At 46.0% G+C, this 23522-nt stretch overlaps 1 protein-coding gene across 3 annotated transcripts in view; it reads right to left on the bottom strand.

The window, feature by feature from the left end:
• Positions 1-1426: 1426 nt before the first annotated feature.
• GABRA3 (gamma-aminobutyric acid type A receptor subunit alpha3) overlaps positions 1427-23522 on the bottom strand; it is a 36876-nt gene continuing 14780 nt past the window's right edge. For all 3 annotated transcript variants that reach the window (XM_053374588.1, XM_053374590.1, XM_053374589.1), the window contains exons 4-10: positions 20644-20711; positions 9749-9969; positions 8780-8862; positions 7308-7442; positions 6088-6240; positions 5150-5361; positions 1427-3788 (exon numbers count right to left, since the gene is read on the bottom strand). In XM_053374588.1, the coding sequence (XP_053230563.1) occupies positions 3432-3788; positions 5150-5361; positions 6088-6240; positions 7308-7442; positions 8780-8862; positions 9749-9969; positions 20644-20711 (1229 nt within the window). In that variant the 3' untranslated portion in view covers positions 1427-3431. The remainder of the gene's footprint in view (positions 3789-5149; positions 5362-6087; positions 6241-7307; positions 7443-8779; positions 8863-9748; positions 9970-20643; positions 20712-23522) is intronic.

Raw genomic sequence — 23522 nt, 5'->3', positions numbered from 1 at the left:
CATCACACAAGATGTGACAAGCTGAACATTTTAAGCCCCAACAAAAGGGAAATTGAAAAGCACCAGGATTTCCCTGAGAGTTGCTTGATGCATATTGATTCAAAACAAAAACAAAACCCTTTTCAAGACCAACATTCTTCTTATAAGGGGAGAAATTCCTCATTCTACTCTAAATTGGGCTGGGGCTTCCAGGGGAAGCGAGAGACTCTGGTTGCCTTGGACAGCTCCTCTCAGAGACAGTAAAGAAGGTGGTGGTAGCATGGTGGGAATTTGCCGTGTGCAGCTCTATTCTGTCCATTCCCATTTTTTCTCTCTTTAAGGAATCTCCCCTACAATGGCACACAGGCCCAGGCGGGGAGAGAAGGCTTGCTTCCATGAATGCCACAAAGGACACCCAGCAGCAGATACCCATCATGGCAAGGATGTGAATGAGTGAGTGAGTGAGTGAGTGGCTGCTCTCTTCCTGAGATTATGAAGTCTTGTGGAGGCCAATGGTGTGTGTGTGTGCGCACGCGCAGTGTAAGATAACCAGCCTCATATACCCAACATGATTAAGTCTAATTATTGCATGAAGGGGTTAAGACCATAGAGTAAACTGTCTATCAGGAAAGCTCAACATGTGAGGAGATCTGAGCTGGTTGTTGCAGCTCAGACTGCATGGCTCTTACAAGCCACTCTTGATTAATTTAGGAACTTTTACCACTTAGTAACTAAGCCAAGCCTCCTGGCCCTTGTGGAAAAGCACATGAATTTGACCTTTAGAGAGTGTGTAAGTAAACCATTTTTAGCTTCTCAAATGTGTGAGAAGGTAGGGAAAGAGAGAAGTTTTGGAACTCACAAGGGCATATGTTAAAGGTCTACAACCCTTATGTTTTTAAAATCTCTGCTGGGGGTCTCTCACCAAAGAGTACTAGCCCCAAACTTGGATCATGGCATCCAGGAATTCTATTTTTCCTACCTATATCTTCCCCCCTGAACGAACACGCAAATGAACACAACACTCCCAGTGTCTTTGCCCACTGCTGCCAAGCAAAGATCAGCACTCCGACTTCCTATTTCTCCTCTTTGTCCAACAGTTCAGTTCCTTAGAGGGACAAGCAGTTGAGAAATTTCCATCCCCTCCCAAACCTCGGCCTGCCAAGACGGAAGAGGCTGACTAGCCTCCTGGCTTCCTCCAAACTAGGCCCATTTTCATGAGGTGGTTGAAGTAATATCCCAACGCAACATTTTAAAAGAAGCATTTCTCATGCTCCCAAATGTCAAGATATTGTAACAATCCACAGGGAGCATTATATTCACAAAGAATGAAAGTAGAAATGCAGATGATAATCCACTCCTTCACACAAACCATTGAGGGGGCTAGAAACCCTTTGGGGCACAGTGTGCACATTTGTCCCAGCACCTCACCCCCAACCAAACACACCCACAACACAACCAAAGAGGGAAGCGGGGGAGGGGGGTGATGAAAGAATGAGAACTGCAGGAAGGGTCAACTCTGCCCCACCTCCCTTTAAAAACAAAATCTAGAAATCCAAGTCCAGCAAAATGGCAAATAACTAACACACCGGTGCCTCTGAATCAGGCAGTGCAGAACTACAAAATCCATTGTTTGGAAAGAGAGGTTTTGAAAGCATCTCCAAGGAAACCAAGGGATGCCAAGACAGTGCAGAGAGTGGGATAAACCTATTCCTACTGCTGTCAGCACCTGTAGCTCAGGCTTACTCTTAAACAAGGTTATTTAAACTTGCCAGTTTCTGAGAACAGAACCTGCACAAACTCCATGGCTGTCCTGACTGTTTGCAGGCCAAATTTGCATCACCTTGCATCTATCCCTTCTGCTGCCCATAGTGGCCATCACCACCCCATGGCATTGTTCTCCAGAACAGGAACATCTTTCTCCTTGAGCAGGTATGAGGAGTCTGTGGTAAATAGCATTGCAGCAAAAATAAAAATTCATGTGTTGCTAGACAAACAAAGGGTTAAGACACATGGAGACGGGGCATTCTGTGAAGTCATATCCCCTGCTTTCCTAGGTGGGGGAAAGTAACAAAAGGAAAATAATCCTTACTACTTACTCCCTCCCAAAAGTTCAGGTTGTTGTTTTCCTTTACCATGTAACTAAAGAGAGGAATGCTTCTCTGTGCTTTCCTGGACAGATTCCATTATTTATCTCAACCATTTATTTTGTAATTGAAAAAATATATTCTGCCTGTCTTATTTCACTGCTGCTTACTGCTGAATCGAGTCTGAGACATTATGAAAGTAAACAATATTTTTATTCTTACATGACAGACTTCTTTGTTATTCTTTTGTTTATATGGATAAAAGGGGGAAGGTCCAGTCAGCTAGAACACCCTGGACAATTATTAAGGTTAAGCAACCTTGTCCCAGAAGTTTCCACATTTTATACCACAAAGGGATGGTAATTTTAAACTCTGCTAACCAGACGATAAACTCACACAAGTGAGCACGAGGAAGGATAAATAATGAAGAATATCTCATCCTATGCTCCAAACCCATCTAACATCCCACAGGCTTACTTTTGTTCAGGGGTTATAAAGTTTGACTCAGCAAACTAGCCACCCATAATTTGTGGTTGCCACCAGTCCCCTCCCCACTGGGAGGCACGGAGAACAGGGTCATCTCTCATTTGCGTGGGGTGTGGAAAAGGAAAGAGGGTCTGGTTGCTTTTCCCTACTTAAAAACTGCAGAGGGAAGGAGACACCCAGGGCAGGAGGGATCTGTGTGGTTCTGGGAGGCCTCATCATCAGAGGATGGGGTGCACTGTCCCCTATCCCCCAAATCCACCCAATATTTCCAAACTACGACTCCCAACATCACTGCTTGCTGGAGCTGATAGGAGTTGCAGTTCAGCAACATCTGAAGGGCCACAATCTCCCACCTCCATCATTGGAGGAAAGAAGCACAGCAGAAGAGGAACCACCAAGACAAACTCACCAAGGGATGAGAAAGGTGACCACTGGAGACACCAGGGCAGACCATCAGAGGTCACTAGAAGGGAAAAAGAAACTGCCCTGCATTCCTCAGCAGAATTTAGCATGAAATGAACTGGGAATGAAGCCAGCTCCCATTGGTGTGGGGCAAGCAGGGGACTCTGGGGAGAAGGATGTCAGACTCACCACGCGGGAGGCACCACTTTTCTCTTATACGTCCTCTCAACACATACCTCCACACACCTCCACAACAACAACAAAATAGAAGAGACCAAACAAGTAACAAATGAAAAGTTCTTGGGGTTATCCTTGTAAAAAATCACAGTTTGATTTGCATGGGGAGAAGGAATAAGTCAGCTGATAAAATTAATAAGAAGATAAAATTAATATAGAACCAGCCGGGGGACAAAGGAGCCCCCACAGAGACTCCTCTGCCTGAGCCACATGGACAGATGGAAGAGGGGTGAGGGGCTTGCTTCATTCCTTGGGGATCATGCCCTTGATAGCCGACTCCCGGTTGACGTACGTCGCCCAGTACACCATGTTGAAAATGGTGAACAAGACCGGAAAGACGATGCGGGACATTTTGTCTACCTTGCTGACACTGTTGTAGGTCTTCTTGTTCTCAGGGGGCTTCTCTTCCAATCGGGCCACCTTTGGGGGCGCAGCAGCAGCAGCAGCAGCAGCAGCTGTGACAGGTGTGGCTGTAGTTGCTGATGCGCTCTTGGCAATGGTGGGCAGGCCTGGCTCCTTGGTGATGTTGAGGGCATACGTTGTGCCAACAATGTTGTAGGTGTTATTGGTCTTCTTTGCCAGCATGACGGGCTCTTTTTTCTGAGGAGGAATGAAAAAGTCTTTGGAAACCAGCCCAGAAACAGCTCCCAGAAACACTTGCTACTGCAGAAATAAAAGGCTTGCAAAAAAAAAAAACAACAACCAGATGAACTTGGTGCAATTCAAAAATGCACCACGTCAAACCTGGATCAGAGGGAAGGGGAGCATCTGCTTTGCATGCAGAAGGTATCAGGTTCAATCCCCAATGGCATCTCCAGGCAGGGATGGGAGAGATCCCCAGCCTGATACCCTGAAGGGTATTGTCAGTGTATACAATGCTGAGTCAGATGAACCAACTGTCTGACTCAGTATAAAGCAGCTTCCAATGTTCCTAGAGTAAACCACGTTGTGAGCTGCTACAAGTCCTTGCCAAACATGGCATCTCCAACAGGTAATTTATGGCCAGTGAAATATCAAATCATGTACGTGTGCTGCCTCACACCACAGGGAATCTGCAGGTAGGGCTCTTCTCTTCTCTCCCCCTCCCCCCTTTTAGAACAGGAGCAGTATCTATGTGATTTCTCAACCCCTTTATACAGCAGGTCATCTGTGTAATTCCAGGTGACATTTAACACATTGCAGGGCTTGAGATCATCTCCACTGATGTGGGAAGCCAACTGGCCTTTCACAGGTGAAAAAATGCTTCTGGGTTATAGTTATTCTCAGAGCTCCTTTGGTGATGCGTAAAAGCCATACAGGATAAGCAAAGGGGGGGATTAGGGGCAGCAGCAGCAATGGACTCCCTCTTTCTTTCTTTCTTTCTTTCTTTCTTTCTTTCTTTCTTTCCTTCCTTCCTTCCTTCCTTCCTTCCTTCCTTCCTTCCTTCTTTCCTTCCTTCTTTCCTTCTTTCCTTCTTTCTTTCTCTCCCTCCCTCCCTCCCTCTCTGGGCTGCAAAACATTGATGTTTAGCTCTGTTTGGAGTAAGGCAGAGGTTCTCAAACTTTTGGGGGCCAATCCCCCCTTCGTTCCATGAACTTACCCCCAGTGCCCCCTACCCTACAAAAGCACTATTCAGAATAGCAGTTTGCCTAATGCACTAAGGAAGATAACAACACCATATAAGTCAAAACAGTGACAATTAATTGCACATTTATTCAAAATCCAATTAAAACCCTTTCATTTAATTAATTCAACAAAACTGATGAACCTGATCCAGTGATAGCAGCTTTCCAAAATCTGATAGTCATTTACTCCTCCTGCACCCCCTGCTACCCCCTAGGGAATCCCACCCCCCAGGGTGTGCTACCACCCACTTTGGGATCAACCAAAGTAAGGTTTCAATGCCTCTTCTTGTATGTCAGGTTCTGATTGCTCTCCCTCTTTGCTTCTCTCCTGCTCCCTCCAATGACTCCCTCTCTCACCTTCAATTCCTGGGCCTCCAGAACCTTCTTGCCATCCCAAGACCAGCTGCGTTTAGTGAAGTAGTTGACAGCAGCAAACTCAATCAGTGCAGAGAACACAAAGGCATAACAGACAGCCATGAACCAGTCCATAGCCGTTGCGTATGCCACTTTGGGCAAGGAGTTTCTTGCACTGATGCTCAGGGTGGTCATGGTCAGGACCGTGGTGACTCCTGTGGGAACAAAACCAGAAGAGGCACTGCTGAAATGGGGCCACAGGAGGTTTTCTCCCTCTTGAGGGCAGTGGGGGATCCATTGAGCCTCCTTGGGCTGCTTTGTCACAGCAGCCACTGCCCTAGATGCGCCAAGAAAAGGTGGAAGGAGCCAGTGCTGCACCTGAGCACAATCCCATTGTCAACACCAGGTGAGCTGTGTCTAATTATACAATTATGTCGCAGAATTAAATTAGCAAGGCATTTAAAATAGGGCAATGGGGAACCTGTAAGGGCCCTCCAGGTGATGTTGGACTACAAATCCCATCATCATCACTATCCCTGACCATTAGCCACTTTGGCTGCTGGGAGTTGGAGTGCAGCAGCATCTAAATGGAACCCACCGGTTAGCCACCCCTGATTTAAAGAAGAGCTGGTTCAGCATCTTGTTGTCACAGCAGCCAACTGGATCCCTGCCTGCAGTTCGCAGCAACTGATAATCAGAAGCACTACTGCCTCTGACAGTGGAGGTAGGACATAGCCATCATGGCTAGCAGATATTCCTGGGGGAAACCTCAGAGTTTAAGCCTTATGCAAATGTCTGTCATCAACATGAAGGGAGTGTGGCTGACAGGCAAGAAGGTCCTTGCTGCTGCTGCTTCTCCTCTCCAGCACCAGTCTTGATGCTCTCCCCGTCTCCCTGTTCCCTCCAGTCAGCCCTCAGACCATCCTCCATCAGAAGCTCACCAAACACTGTCCGTGCTGGAACACTCTCTCTGTTGAGCCAGAAAGAGACTTGGGAGAGGATGACTGTCATGATGCAGGGTAAGTAGGTCTGGATCACAAAATACCCAATCTTACGCTTAAGGTGGAAGTAAGTAGTCATCACAATGTAGGTTCCTGCAGTGATATGGAGGGGTGGGGGGTAGAGACGGATACAAGGGGTTTTTAATTTGCCTTTTTTCTTTTCTTTTTTTGCATCCTTGCCAGTAAACATGATTGTTGAGATACAGCCTGCAATGGAAAGCAATCGTTTTTGTTTATATTTATTAAATTTGTCAAGGCAACTTACAACCAGACAAACAAACAAACCAACAAACACTCCATATAGATTAAACCCCACATACATTAAAAGCAAAGGGAGGGAATACATTTAAAGCATCCCACCCACTTCTTAAAGGTCACAGATAGTTAAAGGCCAAAGGCCTGATTGAAGAGGAAAGTTTTTGCCTGGCACCTGAAGATATGTAAGGAAGGAGGAAGGTGATCCTCCCTGGGGAGAGTACTGCACAAGCAGGGAGCCACCACTGAAAAGGCCCTTTCTTGCACTGCCACCCTCCTCAGGGTTGGCCCACCCAGGAAGCAAGGTAAGGGGACCACCTTGAGGGGATCTACAGATCCGACCTCCAAGGAATGCATCACCAACTGCCGCCACCACCACCACCACTGCCTTTGCCACTGTGGCACCAATGGCTGTGGCATGCTCCTTGGAAGCTGGATCTGCTTCCTCCTTGGCAGCACCTTCCCCAACGCCACCTCTATAGTGGCCTATTTGTGAAAAGGAGGGGCTGCAAAACAATGCACATAAAAACTGACCCTGCAATTTTCACCTGAGACCATTCTCTGAGTGCCCCATCTGTGGGAGGTCCAGAGAGTAGGGACAGAAGAATTGGGAGTTTTCAGTTGTAGCCCCCCCCCCCACTTGTGCAATGCTATCTCCAGGGAGGATTACCTGATGCCATCATTACATAGCTTTAGGTGCTAGGCAAAAAAGCCCCGATTCCTCTTTTACCAGGGCTTGGGCTTTTTAGTATTGTAAGCCTCATTAAACAAGTGAGATGTTTAGTCCTGCCTTTGCGGTTGCTGCTCATCATGGAGAATCATAGAATTGTAGAGTTGGAAGGGATGCCCAAGGGTCATGTAGTCCGACACCCTGCAGGAAACCATCCAAGGAGGCTCTCCATTACCTGTGCTGGATTCAATGGAGTCTCTCCCCACATTGTGGCCAAGGAGGTCATACTGATTCAGGCGGGAGCCTTCCTCGGCCACCTCCACTTTCCCATGGGTCCAGGTATAGATCACCTCTGTCTTGGTGTAAGCATCTGCGGAGAAAGCAGAAAGGATGGGATGGAGGAGGTTTAGCTACACCCTGGCAGCTCCTGCCCAATGAGGAGCATCTCCAAAACGTTGCCCAGAATGGCTTCCAAAGGTCAACCCTAACTCCAGGAAAAGACACACCCATTAGAAAGCTGTATCTGGCACAGAGACGCCTGACTGAAACCCTGCACTCCATCAAGGTGTGGGAGGGAAGGAGGCTGCCACCTGGGATCTTCCACACTCTGCAAAAGACTAGTGGTGGTTCCAGCGGCTTCCATTGATCTCTCCAATAACCAGGCTACTGGACCACTGGAGATATTTCTGGACTGCAGCCCATGCTGAAGCATCAGTGGGCACTCAAGTTAGCCAAAGCAGGTGGAAAATAATAAGCCCACACTCAGAGGTTTGTCCCAGACAATTATTAAACAAAACACAACATTTGCAGTTATTTGATGCTTTTCTTTAGACTGGTCTGTATGCATGTGAGCTTGTGAGCTTCTTATGCATGTGAGCTTCTTATACTGCAGGGCATAGAGAGACATGTGAAATAATAGGGAGTGGGAGGCACTGTGGTCTAAACCACTGAGCGTCTTGGGCTTGCCAATTGGAAGGTCAGCGACTCGAATCCATGTGATGGGGTGAGCTCCCAATGCTCTGTCCCAGCTCCTGCCAACCTAGCAGTTCGAAAGCACACCAATGCAAGTAGATAAATAGGTACCGCTGCAGCGGGAAGGTAAATGGTGTTTCTGTGTGCTCTGGTTTCCGTCACGGTGTACCGTCGTACCAGAAGTGGTTTAGTCATGCTGGCCACATGACCCGGAAAACTGTCTGTGGACAAACGCCGGCTCCCTCAGCCTGAAGCAAGATGAGCACCGCACCTCATAGTCGCCTTTGACTGGACTTAACCGTCCAGGGGTCCTTTACCTTTACCTTACCTTACATGTGAAATAATTGTTTTAGATGATGATAAGTGGATTACAACAATTCAAAAATACAATATTAGAAACAATTAAGACAATTAAGGGGAGCATGGTATTCTACAGGAAGGGACTTTTCTAGAGACTGCTGTCCTACAATCAATTTTCACCCAATTCTGTATAAGGTGGAGGTGTAAACCTCAAAATTCATTTATCTGTGAGGAAAAAAATTACCTTAAAATGACAGCTTCACTTTGGAAGGCCATTTTGAAAATAGAGGTTCATAGCAATGCAGGATGTCGCATAAGCTCACACTCTCAGGGATGTTTGCTCGCCTGATAGCTAGCCTGCCAAGGACCCATACCTGCTGCCTTCAAGCCAAGAATACAAGGGCACTTTGCTTGTGCTGTCAGGAAAGTACTTACAGCTCCCAAACTTCAGTGGACAGGCATGAACGTCCATTGGGAAGTCTTCCAGGTGCATCGGACACTCCGCATGAATGGTCAATCTACAAGACACAATGACCACTGCCAATGGAATCTCCAGGTATTAAACCTACCCTGTTATCCCACTGCAAGCAAGGAGTTTCCTAGGCAAACTCTTGGCCAAATGGACATTTCCTGAGAGCGAGTTGTGCTCCTGTAGCCCACTGCTTTCTGACATGATCACTGTAATCCAAATGCTCACATCCACACATTTCCATGGGGGATTGCAATGCATACTCTTAAAGCTGCATAAGCAGCACATGCTTCTCCCAGTACAAAGGGACACAAAGGCATTGCAGGATTGGGAGTCATTAAACTGCAAAAAAATACCAAGAACATTCTGCTGAAGCTTTATTCCTTGTGAGTTGGAGTGACAAGTCTTCTACAAGACCAAGGGAGGAGGAGATGGACTGAACCAGGGATTTTGAACAACATCCTGCAAATCATTAAGACCATCAGTAAAATGAGAAAGTGCCTACTAAGTCAGGCCAACGGCTCATGTGATATGATTATGCTGACAGCTCAGACAGGGAAAGGCAGAGATCCCCACCCCCACCCCATTCTGCACTTCAGGTTCCTCTAAGCTGTCGGGATTGATCCAGTGGCTGCATACTTTAACATATCCTCCTACTACCCCTGAGCTATGGTCTCCAGAAAAGTTGCATGGCAGCTGACTCTTCCCAGTGGAGCCTAACCTGCAGTGTCTGTGACATACTCAGGCTGGTTGTAGGGCTGTGAAGATGCTTGGGCAGCAGGAGATGCTAGTCTAGCTGCAGGAAGGCCAAAGGAAGATGCCTAAGGGGAACCCTCTGGTGCCCATTTCAGCTGAGAGGCTCAATCCTTTCCAGGAGGTGATGGTGGGTGCTGAGTAAGGAAGACATGCCTTTGGGAAGCGAAACCACCACCTACCTCATGGTGTAGAGGAGGGTACCATTGTCCACCAGCCGAAGAAGCTTGTTGGGTGTGGTCATGTTGTGAGCCACCGATTTCTTGCCATTGTGGAAAAAGGTGTCGGGTGTCCAGATCTTGCTGGCCAGCAGGTTGTTGAGGGGGAGGATCTTCATGGGGCCATCAAACTTTAGCCTCTCATCTCGCCAGGACTGCCGGAAGAATACATCAATTGTGTACTCCTGCCAGAAGAGAAGATGCAGGTTTAGATTTTAAATAGCTATTTTGCAGATGGTTCACTATATATGCAGAAATATTTCTAAAAAATAAAATAAATCCTTGTTCCAGTGGACTTCACAAAGTTAAAATACTTTGGTCTTGAATGTTTTCAGCCAGGCAGATTCTTGTTCCATCTATCTATGGGGCAGGGGAGTTCCCTATCTTGTATACTTACCCATAGCAGAGTTAGATCCACTGGTGAAAGATATAAGCATATAAGGACATGAAAATATGAAAAGAACTCTGCTGGATCAGGCCAAAGGGGATCCACCTAGTCCAGCATCCTGTTCTCACAGTGACCAACCAGATGCTGATTATGCAAGTGGGATCCAAGCACAAGAGCCCTCTCCCTGCCTGGGGTACCAGGGAGAGGGGGAGAGGGAGAGAGACAGAGAGATTCCTTTCCAGCATAATTGTTGTGGGGCCACTTTCTGCCAGAGAGCCTGGGGGGAACTGGGATAGTCCTTGGCATTCTGAGCCCAACAATGTGCTCACATCCTCCTCTTCCCACCGACATGGGAACCAGATGTGTGGTGAGGTCTGCCCTCAGCATTTCCACTACTTCTTCCATTTGCCCCATAGTCTTCCCCCCTCTGTACCTCTCCTCCAACATGCATTCATTGCCACCCTGCCAAGTTCTGCCTGCCTGCCTCCCTGCTGCTGCTGTGTCTGTCTCTAATCTGCTCCTGGCAGCCACCTTTCCTCCCTGCTGCTAATCTTGGCTCTTCCTTTTTTGCCTTCTCAGCAATGCCCTAGCCTGCCTCCAGGAGGATGACATAGATCTGCTAGTAGAATTTAGTCAGATCTACAGATTAAGCTGCTTTCACAGCCCTCCCCTCTATCCAGGAGTCTGGAATGCAGATGAGGGAAGGGGGTGCCACAGATCTCCAAAAAGACAATTCTCCTCTGGAGGAAATAGTGGCAGTTAAAAGTGACACAACACAGTACTGTAGAAGGATCATCTACTGAGAGAAGGTGTGGACTCAGGAATAACTTAAGAAGAGCCTGCTGGATCAGGCCCATGGCCCATCAAGTCCGGCATCCTGTTCTCACTGTGGCCACCCAGATGCCATGAACAAGGACAACACACTTCCCCTCTGTGGTTTCCAGCCATTGGTATTCAGAAGCATTACTGCCTCTGAACATGAAAGCACAGCCATCATGGCTAGTAGCCATTGATAGCTCTCTCCACCTTCATGAAAGTGTCTAATCTTCTTTTTAAAGCCGTCCAGGTTAGTGACCATCACTCCTCCTGTGAGAGTGAGTTTCATAGTTACGTGAAGGACTTTCTTTTAACCATCCTAAATCTTCTAATTTTCAGTTTCATTGGATGTCCAGGAGTTCTAGAGTTATGAGAGAGAGAAATTTTTCTCTGTGTACTTTCTCCATGCCATCATTTTATAAACTCCCATCATGTTGCCTCTTACTTGCCTTTTCCCTAAACTAAAAAGTCTTCTTTCTTCTTAGGGGAATTGCACCATCCTCTTGACCATTCTGGTGGCCCTTTTCTGAACCTTTTCCAACTCCATAATATCCTTTTAGAGGTAAAGCAACCAGATCTGTGCAAAGTACTCTAAATGTGGCCACACCATAGATATGCAAAATGGAGTTATGGTATTTGCAGTTTTATTTCCAGTTCCTTTTCTAATGAACCATAGCAAGGAATCTGCCTTTTACACAGCTACATATAGAGGAGGAAGGGTGATTGCAATTCCTCTTTTCAAGTCAGGGCTCATCCTCACTTGCCTGTGCTCCTCATTTTTAAGCACATATCTGTGCTTTAAAACCCCCTTCCCTACTGCTTTCTCTCTCTTTTGGGTCATGGTACTTTCCCCAAGAAAACCCACTCTTTACTGCTGAATCAGAGCAAACAGCAATCTGCGGGGAACCCGAATTGCCATTTGATCTGATTCAGCATTAAAGAGTAGGTTTTCCTGGGGGAAGTGGTGCGGCAAAAAACCCAAGCACTCGGACACAGACCAGGAAGGTGTGGACCTATGCCTAGAAAGCATGGGCAAGAAGGTAAGAGTGGATGAGCTCTTTAGTTAGAACTAAGGTGTTTGGTACTATGGTCCAGAGCACCGTCTATAAAGATTGGAGTTGTTTCTGCAGACAGGGCACCACTGATTAATAGGCAAATATGTCTGATAAACCAGATACGGCTGAAAGTGGAAAACACACAGCTTAAACACACTCACACACACTTGAACAGGAGAAGTAAGTGGATGAATCATAATAAAAATTGGCCCTGAAACTGGAACTGTACATTCCACAAGCATTGCCTTCTTGAGCTGCAACCTAAATTAGGAGGTAAGGGAACACCCAGCTACTTAAAATGAATTTGAATCTCCAGGGCCTGATGAGCTTGCAGATGTACTGTAATCTCAGAGCCTCTGTCTATAATATTTGAGAATTACTGGAGAACAAGTGAGGTCCTTGCAAACTGGAGGCAAGCAAATGTTGTCTCCATCTTGAAAGCGGAGGGAGAGGACCCAGATAACTACTGACAGGTCAGCTTAACATCAGTTCCAGGAAAGGTCCAAGAACAGATAATTCAACCGTCAGTCTGTGACCACTTAGAAAAGAATGTTGTGATTACTAAGACTCAGCATGGGTTTGTCAAAAATAAATCATGCCAGATGAATTTCATTCTTTCTTTGATAGAGTTACAAGTTTAGTAGATCAGGGGAATGTGGTGGACACAGGGTATCTCAATTTCGGTAAGGCTTTTGATGAAGTCTCCTCTGATATTCTTGCGCAGAAGCTTATAAAATGTGGGCTGGATGAGGTAGATTTGTAAAAGGCTGACTGACAGAACCCTAAGTGTTCATTATTGGTTCCTCATCATCCTGGAAAAAAGTGACAAGAGGGGTATCGCAGAGTTCTGACCCGGGCCCGCAGTAGTTCAATGTTTTTATAAATGTCTTGGACAAAGGAATTGAAGGGAAGCTCATCAACTTTGCAGATGACACCAAATGGGAGGGCTAGCTAATGCCACAGAAGACAGAAATGGGATTCAATATGACCTTAACAGATTTGAGAACTGGGCCCAAACTAACAAAATGAATTTCAGTTGGGACAAATGTCCACTTCTACATTTAGGCAGAAAGAACGAGCTGCATAAATATAAAATGCAAGATACCAGGCTTGCCAGTTGTACCTGTGAAAAGGACCTAGGGGTCTCAGCAGACCCCAAGGGTAACATGAGTCAATAGTGTAATGCAGTGGGGTGGGGTGGGGAACTAATGCTATTCTAGGCTATATCAACAGAAGTATTGATCAAGGGAAGAAATAGTAACAGTCTATTCTGCCTTGGTTGGAGCAGACCTGAAATACTGAGTCCAGTTCTGAGTGCCACAATTTAAGAAAGATATGGACAAGCTAGAAAATGTGCAGAGGAGGGCGACCAAGGTGATCAAGGGTCTGGAAACCAAGTCTCATGAGGAATGGTTGAGGGAGCTGGGCATGTTTAGCCTGGAAAAGAGGAATCTGAGAGAAAATAAGATAGCGCTCTTCAAATATCTAAAGGGCTTTCCTATGGAAGATGCAGCAAGCTTGTTTTCTCCTGCTCTGGAGGGTTCAAACCAATGGCTTCAAGTTACAAGAAAGGAGATTCAGGCTAAAAATCAGGAAGAACTTTCTGACAGTAAGAGCTATTCGACAGTTGACTGGACTCCATTGGGAGATTGTGGATTCTCCTTCTACTGAGGTTTTTAAACAGAGGTTGGATGGCCATCAGTCATGGATACTTCAATTAAGATTGCTGCATTGCAGAGGGTTGGATTAGATGACCCTCAAGGTCCCTTCCAACTCTACAGTTGTATGATTCTATGATTTTACTTATTTTATGTGTTTTTACTTTACAGCGGTACCTCTGGTTGTGAACGGGATCCATTCCAGAGGCCCGTTCGCAACATGAATAGAATGCAACCCGCAGCAGTGCATCTGTGCACGTGCATGCGCAGGTCGTGATTCTCCACTTCTGTGCATGCGCATGTCATTATGTGCGTCTGCACATGCGCAAGCAGCGAAACCCGGAAGTAACCCTTTCTGGTACTTCCAGGTCGCCTTGGGACGCAACCTGAAAAAACATATCATGAAGCAAACATAACACAAGGTATGACTGTATATGAATTAAAGAGGTTGGATAAAGTTTAAATGATTGTATTTTCCGTTTCACGTCTCCTCAAATCAAAAAGAATATAGAGAACTACTGTAAACAAAGGCATTGCCCTTTCCCTCCGCCTGTCCAGCTTTGGTCCTGGTGGCTGCTTGTATCTCAAAAGAAGATCCTGGGATAAAGTAATCTAGTAACACATGTGTATGCGCAAAGTTGTATCAAGGCCCCACGACCGGCAGAAAGCAGTTAACTGAATGCCATTCTTTTTTTGTGCATATTATTTTAATTACTAAAATGCACATTTTTTAAAAAAATACCCCTAAATAAAATGTTTTCGGTTGGTAGAGCATGAGACTCTTAATCTCAGAGTCATGAGTTCAAGCCCAATGTTGAGCAAAAGATTCCAGCATTGCGGAGGTTGGACTAGATGACCCTCGTGGGTCCTTGCAACTCTGCAATTCTATGATTCTATGTGCGAGCGTGAGAGAGCTGATCCCAACTCTCCTCTGAATTTCATACTCTTGCCCTACCCCTCCTCTCAGTTACACAATCACTGAAACTGAATAGGAAGGGCAGCAAAGTTCTTTCCAAGCACTCCAAGCACTCCCCCCCCCCAATGATTCATCAGTGGTATCAAGGACCCAGCAACAAGTTCAGGCAAACAAACCCTTCAGCAGCAGTTTCTGTGGCAACGCTGGTGCAGCTGGTAAGTGCAGATGGTGCCCAAGACATGACCAGTTGTTGTTGCTGCTGCTGCTGCTTCCTCCTCCTCCCGATCCAGTGCTGCCCTACTCTTCCTCTTGACAGATACTGGGCATTCTGCCCCCCCCCAGTTCCTTCCCCTTTGGAAGAATAGAAACACCCCAACAAGCAACAAGTCAGTACTTCTTCATCCCTGATGCCCCCTGCTATGGTGAGCCTTGAACCAGTATAGTTGCTTTTGAAGCCTCCTTCCTGTAACTAAAACCAGCTGACCCCAATCGGAGCATTCAGGACCAAGGCTATCCCAGCAAGCAGCTTCATGTGAGGAGTCATGGACAGACTGACTCCCTGTTCTCCAGCCAAGGAAGACAGCGTGACTTCTGGATCTGAGCCTTCTTGCTCCAGTGCTCCAGCCACCCACTCACCCACTCATCCACTCAAAGTCTCTGTCACACCAATATCCAGCAGTTCTTCTCCCTCCCCTCTCCTCCTCAACAGCAGGTGATGGACCAGGAGCAAGAACCTGGGGTTCCAGTAGACAGCTTGGTGAAGATGTCAGCCAATGCGTGGCAGACATGAATAAGGCAATGCTGGGGATTGTTAGGAAAGGGGTTTAAAATAAAACTGTCATTATCATAATGTCCTTATACAAATCATAGAATAATAGAATCTTAGAACTGGAAGGGACCCAAGGGTCATCTAGTCCAACCCCCTGCAATGCAGGAATCTCAGCTAAAGCATCCATGACAGATGGCCATCCAACCTCTGATTCAAAACCTCCAAGGAAGAGGAGTCCACAACCTCCCAACGGAGTCCATTCCACTGTTGAACAGCTCTTACTGTCAAAACGTTTTTTCAAATGCTTAGTCAGAATTTCAATTCTTGTAACTTGAAGCCATGGGTTTGAGTCCACCTTCCATAGAAGGAGAAAACAAGCATGTTCCCTCTACCATGTGACAGCCTTTGAGATATTTGAAGATTGCTATCATATCTCCTCTCACTCTCATCGGTTCCAGGCTAAACACACCCAGCTCCTTCAAGCACTCCTCATACGGGTTAGTTTCCAGACTCTTAACCATCTTGGTTGCCTTCATATGCACACGTTCCAGTTTGTCAACATCCTTCTAAAAGAGTTAAATTTAGTGTTACTGGAGCTGCTACTTTTCCACTTGCTCTGGCTTCCGATTCTTTCTTTCTCTGTCACAATCTCTTTTCTCTCTTCACACCAAAGCAAAGAGCCATAATATATTCAGTCACCCAAGCCTAATTGAAAATAATAATAGTAATGACATGTCCAGTTCAACCAACAACAAGGCACAAACAAAGTTTCCTCATGGCTTGGCCAGGGTAGCTGATCAATAATCCCTGTACTAAAGGGGTGTGTGAGTGGGTGTTTGTGTGTGTGTGCAAGAGGGAGACCAGCCATGCCATTGGACGGAGTGAAGTGACTGGCTCACGTAGCTGATTTGGGTTGTCATCAAAAGGTATCACTTTCTTATCCCTCTTTTTACTATTGGGTGTTGACTGCCAGGGAAGGGAAAATGCATTTGTCGGATCTCAGGTGGCAAAATAACTTGACTGGCCTTGCAAGGTACTACTTTTGTGCATCTTGGTTGGGAAAGGGGCATTTGCTGGCTCTCCTCAGGCAACAACATGCCTTGAGTCAGCCCTGTGCCCTTCTATCTAGAGAGGGAATAGTGTCGGCAGCATTTCTTCAGTTCAGATGCCAACCCCCACAAAAAAGAAAATACCCAAAGAGGCATCACATTTCCCATGCATGGATGACATCTGTGGAACCAAAACAAGCTGGTGTGGATATGACCATATTATTCTTTACCAGCCCACCTTGTTCTGAGCCCCTTTTTCAAAATCACACGGCAGAGGGGGGGGGACCCTGTTCTTCAATACCTCCCATTTCCCTGTTCTCCACAGTTCATTATTCAAGCTTCCTTATTCAAATATGCTCCACCTTAGAAGTAATTATGAGAGACTCCCTGAGGCTTGGATGACTGAATATATTATGGCTCTTTGCTTTGGTGTGAAGAGAGAAAAGCGAGTGTGACAGAGAAAGAGTCAGAAGCCGGACCAAGTGGGAAAGTAGCAGCTCCAGTAACACTGAATTAACTCCTTGCCCCAGAGGAAGAGGGCCTATTGATGGGGCCAGAAAGAGCCCATTGATGGGGAACTCCTCAAAATGGGATATTATAATACATTATTTCCCAGCCCTGCTGGGCCAGCCACTCCAATTTCTGCCTGATCCTTTGGAGTCCAGCTCCCATGACTGAGCAGCTTCACAGTCTATATCAATGGAAGATCATAAGAAGAGCTTGCTGTATTAGGTCAAAGTAGGCCCATCTCACACAGAATCCTGTTCTCAGAGTCACCAAAACAGTTGCCTATTGAGCACAAAAACACTCTCCCCTCCTGCAGTTTCCAGCAACTGGTATTCAGAAGCATCACTGTCTCCAAATCTGAAGATGGATAGTCATCATGGCTAGTACCATTGGTAGTCTTATCCTCCATTAATTTGCCTAATCCTCTTCTAAAGCCACCCAAATTGGGGGGAAATCACTGCCTCCTGGGGGAAGGAGTTTCATAGTTTAACTCTGTGCTATATGTAGGAGGACTTCCTTTGTTCTATCCTGAACCTTCCAACGTTCAACTTCATGGGATATCTAAGAGTTCCAGTGTTATGAAAGAGGGAGAAAAACTTCTCTATCCACTCTCTCCATGCCATGCCTGATTTCATAAACTTCCATCATGTAACGTCTTATTTGCCTTTTCTCTAAGCTAAAAAGTTTGTTGTTGTTGCTAGTTTCTATACCACCTTTTACCCAAGGATCACAGAGTGGTTTGCAATATAAAAACACAAAATACAAACAAAAACAATATCCCCATTTAAAAGCCCATAGTTTGTTTAAGTAGCCTAAGGCCTGGGAGAAGAGGAATGTTTTTTACCTGGCACCTAAAGGTATGTAAGCAGGGCACCAGATGAGCCTCCCTGGGGAGAGCATTCCACAAGCAGGGATCTACAGCAGAAAAAACCTGTCCTTATCTTGCCAACCTCCAGACCTCCCATGGAGGGGGCACACAATGGCTACAAATGATGATCACAAGGTCCAGGTTGGTTCATATGGGGCAAAGTGGTCCTTGAAGTATTGTGTTTAGCATTTTATAGGTCAAAACCAGCACATTGAATTGGGCCTGGAAACTGATTGGCAGTGCAGTTGGGCCAGGAATGGCATTATATGCTCAACCCGTCTTGCCCTGGTGAGCAACCTGGCTGCTGAACCAGCTGAATTTTCCAAACTGTCTTCAGAGGCAGCCCCACATATAACACATTGCCAAAATATAGACCACAGAAGTTAGACTATCCTTGTCCAGATATGGGTGCAGCTGGGCCACCAACTGATGCTGATGGAAGGCACACCACGCCACTGAGGCCACCTGAGCCTCAAGCGACAGCAAAGGATCCAGGAATACCCACAGCTGTAGAAAAAAACGAATGAATCTCTCTCAAAGAGATTTTTACTGCTTACATCTTACATGATCCTTTTGTAAGGAAACAAAGTTCTTTATTTTTAAGTCATGGGGGTATTCTTCTTTATTTTACTGCCAAAGGATGGGAGCTTATTTGCTGTAACTCCTGAAACTCTGTGCATAAAACACTTCACTTATTTGCAAAGCCAAGTATCTTTATTCTAGCCATAAATATTTTCATGGGGAACTTTGTTTAAAGGTGGTTGAGGGCAGAAGCAAATCTAATCAAGTTTTAATACGTTTGGAGCAATTGCCATTCTGCTGTCTCTGTTACAAGAGAGTAAGAATCTCTCTTCCCAAACTCTCTCTCCAACATCACCCCTGTGGTATGTGGTTGTCCTGTGACTGGCTGGGCTTAGTGACCTGTCACTTAAAGTCATCTGGGCACAAAAGACCTCTTATTGATAAGAGTCCTGGTATTTTGTTGTCCCTCCTGCAGCTGACGTTGGAAGCCAAAGGTGACTTAGTATATGCCCAGTTTTAAAATTCTGATTTAGCATTTTATATTCAATTTGATTGTGCACACTCATTCTCACTCTCCTTTCCCTATTTTATATAGTCTTAAATCAGTAGCTGGGACTTGGAATTCTGCTGCTTGTCTTCCTCTTCCTGAGCAGCCCACCAGAAGGGCTGTGGAAATGGCATCCCTTGTCCTAAATGGCAATATGCATGGGTTGTGGAGAGCACAAGCAGAATAGGACACTTAGTTCTACCAGGCTACCATAAGAATGGTCTAGACTGACTCCATCAGGCACAAGTCTCACCAGCATAGACTGGTGGCTCTGTTTTGATCTTCCTGTGGAAGACAAATCCAGTTGCCAAGGAAGGAACAGCCACTCCCTATAGTGTCTCTCCCCTCCCCCTCCCCTGGTTCAACGTGCTTGGAGACCTCCAGACTAGCATGGTCACATTCAGAACACGAAAGGAAAACAGGGCATGGAGCCCATAAAAAGCACCTCTCCTGGCGAGGAGGGTCCCCACCCACAAAGCTTGCATCATCCTTTATTAATTGGGGAATCCCAGGAAGAACTAATTCCTCATCAGCATTTTCTGTGGTTTGGGATTTTTTGGCACAGAAGCAACTCTGTGTGCTGCTTTCTGACAATGATTTAGGCTATTTCATTTAGGCATGCAGTTGTGGGAAGAGAGGCCTCAATTCAGTCCTTAGGACTTCTGCCAGCTGTGTCCCCTCAACCTTCCAGCCATCCCTCCCTTCACATTTTCCTTATGATAGCAAACACTTTGAATCTCCTTCTGCCCTTTTCTTCTTTGCTGCCAATGGAATAAGGATCAGCTGCAAACAGGTGGCTCTTCTAGTGGGCATGCCTGGTAGAGAAAGCGGGAGCTGCCTACCTGCCCAAGCATAAAAAGGTGCTTAGCTCCCATGACAGCTTGTCCTTCATTTCCCTTGCTACCCACTTTGGGAGGGAACAGGGGTGAGGATGGCTATTTGGAGAGGCTGAGAGGACACACCAGCCGCACTGACCTGGGAAGAGCTGATACTTACACTTTGCCATCAGCAGCTGGTACATGTCCATTCACCCCCACAAAGGGACCTTGCCTGCCACGACCAGATGCAAAGGTCTGGAAGGATAAGGATTCATGCAGGATAAGGCTATCAATGACTACTAGCCATGATTGCTACGTTCTACCTCCACAAATGTGGGAAAATGATGCTCCAGTCAAAATATAAAATTCCATGTTTGCTAGGTGACCAAAAGGCTAAGGCACATAGAGTTCCCTGTAAACTCCTAGAGATCAGTCTGTGAGGTCACATCCTCTGCTTGGAGAGGCAGGAAAGGTAGCAGTAGCAATAAGATTCTTATTCCTTCCTTCCTGCTCGGAGAATGTTCTTTTTCTCATCATGCAACTGTAGGGATAGGATGCAGGGTCTCTGTGCTCCTAAAATCATGTATTTTGTAATCTAGGAGTATATTTTTCTGGACTTATTTCACTGCTATTTTCTGCTTGAATTAAGTCTGCAACTTTTTTGTAACTAAACAATATTTTTATATTCTAAAATAACAGATTTTTATGTTGTTATTTTGTTTAGAAGGATAAATAAAGGGGGAGATGCAGTCTGCCCAAGACATCCTGGATAATGATAGAAAGCTACACAGTCTTTCCCCCCTAGTTTCTGTGTAAATACTGCAAAAGATGGGATTTTTAACTCTGCTAAACTAGATGCTAATATTACTCAAGCATGTAAGAGGAAGGATAATTAATAAATAATTGATCCTATCCTACCTTCCAAATCCATCCCAACAGCACCTACCATGTCTGTGTCTGAGACGGGCCCAAAACTTGTTACATAAATGTTGGTCTTGACTTCAGTTACTGTATCTGGAAGAAGCAAAAAGGAAGAAAGCAATTAGGGGTGATTCGCATGGTGAATGTTTCCCTGTGTAATTTCTGCCTTAGCTTTTTTTGAAATCTCTAGGCTTGCTGCTTCCCTGGATTACAGTCGAATGATCCACTTTTGTGCTTAGTTGTGGTGGACACTGAACAATGACCAATTCCATAAACAAACACAAATGGGATGTGTGAGCCTCTAATCAGGGCCCTCTGGCATTCATCAGGGATGACTTCCTACAAGTGCCTTTAAACAGCACATAATGCCTTCTGCAAAAATAGTGTCATTTTGAGTTTAGACTCCAGGAGCTCCACAGTGCCTTTGGAGAAGCATTTAAATGAAATACTCACTCAATTCACAAAACAGTGATTTTATTAATGCTTTGGATTTGTTTGTAAATGCAAGTAGTGGCTCTCTTCACAGGCTTCTCTCTCAGGTGAGGTCACATATTTGCAAATCCTGATGCAATGGGCAGGTCCTCCCAACAGATGCCTCCATCCCTCCATCCCTTCTCCTCTCCTCTGGTTGCTCTCATTCACAGAAAAGGACACCTCTAGCCCCATGATATCTCAAGACACTAGTGAGTTTTGAAGTCTCCCGAACATCCACCCCTGCAGTGAGAAATGAAGTTAGCACCACTTGATTTAAAGGCTTAGAGCTGTTTGTTGACATGGGCTAATCTGTTGCCAAGCCATAGTTCAATTGAAATAACCAAAGACGCACAACCCTGTCAGGGCTGCATGCCTGTCTGGAGCTGAGAGGGCTCAGACTGGGAACATCTGAGTGTGTGTGAGTTAAAGTTGCACCTTCCTGGACAAGGATGACCAGCCTGCATGGTGGGTGGGGTGAGAATACTGAGCTGCCTGGATGGGTGGCACAACATGAAGATCACAAAGAAAAGGGGTCTCCAGGTGCACATCCCACATAGAGCTGAGAAGGGGCCCACTGCACCACCCTTCTCTGCTCAGGGTAGACACTGATGCTTTTATGATGTCAGGGGCCATTATATCAGTGCCTAGTCTCCTCTCAAAGCTACTTGCCTGCCTAGGAATTAACTTACCCCATGTTAAGGAAAGGACAAATCAAGGCTAGGTGCAGAGGATCAAGAAGGATCAAGGCATGCAGAGGTGAAGGGCAACAACTGAATGTCAGTGCACATAGTGAGGAGGGCAGAGGAGAGCATAGAATCCTAGAACTGTAGAGCTAGAAGGAACCAAAGCGACATATAGTCCAATTCGCTGAAATGCAGGAATTGCAGCACTATCAAAATTGTAGCACTGTCATAATCAGGTGCTTTGGAAGACCTCTGGGGACAGAGAGAGGTGGGGAACTAGTTCTGCAGATAGATCTTATGGGCCCCAGGAAGCAAATTAATGTGAACTGCAACCTCTAGTATAAGTGGAAGAACCAACACTAGACAACCAGGAACCAAACCTAAAGGAAGACTTTTTTTTAAATGTCATAGATGATTTACATATAATATGCTTTACTACCATGAGGTCAACAGTGAACATGGTTTTCTTACTGCACCAGCTGCAGGAGAAATGCCAAGGGCAGAGGTGCCCCTTCTACATTGCCTTCATAGACCTGATGAAGGCCTTTGGCTTCATCAGCTGAAAAGGACTCTTCACATAAATCAGTAAGATAGGGTCCCCACCTAATCTTTGCAATGTGATCATGTCCTTCCACAAGAAAATACACAGCACAATCCAGTATGAGGGTTCATCCTTGGATGCCTTCCCTATAAAGAGTCGTGTGAAACAGGGCTTTCTAACAGTAGGAGTTGTGAAATGAGGACCCTCCACCCGCATAGGATTATAATAAGACACACAGACACATTATTTTAGGTTAATGGGCAAAATTAGGCCACAACTTTTATTGGTTACAGCAAGGTCAATATGCAAAAAGAAGCTGACCTAAGAGGTAAGGAGGGCGGGAGATCCGAAGAAAGCAGGAACAGACTGGGAGCAGAGCGTTGCCGCGGCTGTTTAAATGAGTTTAGCCCCACCCACCAGCCAGCCTATTGGTCGGCTGGAAGGCTTGGCAATCAGAAGCAATCAGGAGCAGGGAGCCGAATACGCCTCCCCCCCCCCCCCGCTCAAAACCCCTCCCCTCTGGGAGGAGGAGAGGCCCTGTCCAACAGTGGAATGGACTCCCTTAGGAGGCTGTGGACTCTCCCTCCTTGGAGGTGTTTAAGCAGAGGTTGGATGGCCATCTGTCATGGATGTTTTATTGAGATTCCTGTATTGCTGGGGGTTAGACTAGATGACCCTTGGGGTCCCTTCCAATTCTACAACTTTATAAGGTGTGTGTGTGTGAGAGAGAGAGAGAGAGAGAGACAGAGAGAGAGAGAGAGACAGACAGACAGACAGACAGACAGACAGACAGACAGACAGACAGAGAGAACAGTGCTTTTTTCTAGAAAAATAGGTGCTGGTACTCATCATGAAGTTGTTACAGAAAGTGTCACACTTTTTAACCCAAAAAAACAAAGAGGTGCCAGTACCGCGTACCCTTGAGTACCTCCTGGGGGGGGGGGAGTTAGTTAGTTAGATTGATCCAAAAAAGAAATTGTGGAAGATCCTTCCAAATCTACAATACTGTGATTTCGTGATAGGTTCCCACAAGGCCCTGGGGGCTCCTCTTGGCCACAGTTCTGTAATGCCCTAGTGTGTCTCATGTATTGTCATTTGGTGGACTTTCATTTTGTCTTCTGGGAGCTCTGAGTGCTCATTTCATGAGTTCAGGGACCAGCACCACACTCCGAGCCATTTATTCCCAGTCTAGCTGCTGCAGCTGTG

The sequence above is a fragment of the Podarcis raffonei genome, chromosome Z (genome assembly GCF_027172205.1).
Source record: "Podarcis raffonei isolate rPodRaf1 chromosome Z, rPodRaf1.pri, whole genome shotgun sequence".
NCBI lineage: Eukaryota > Metazoa > Chordata > Lepidosauria > Squamata > Lacertidae > Podarcis > Podarcis raffonei.
This window is presented reverse-complemented; position numbering and strand designations above follow the sequence as displayed.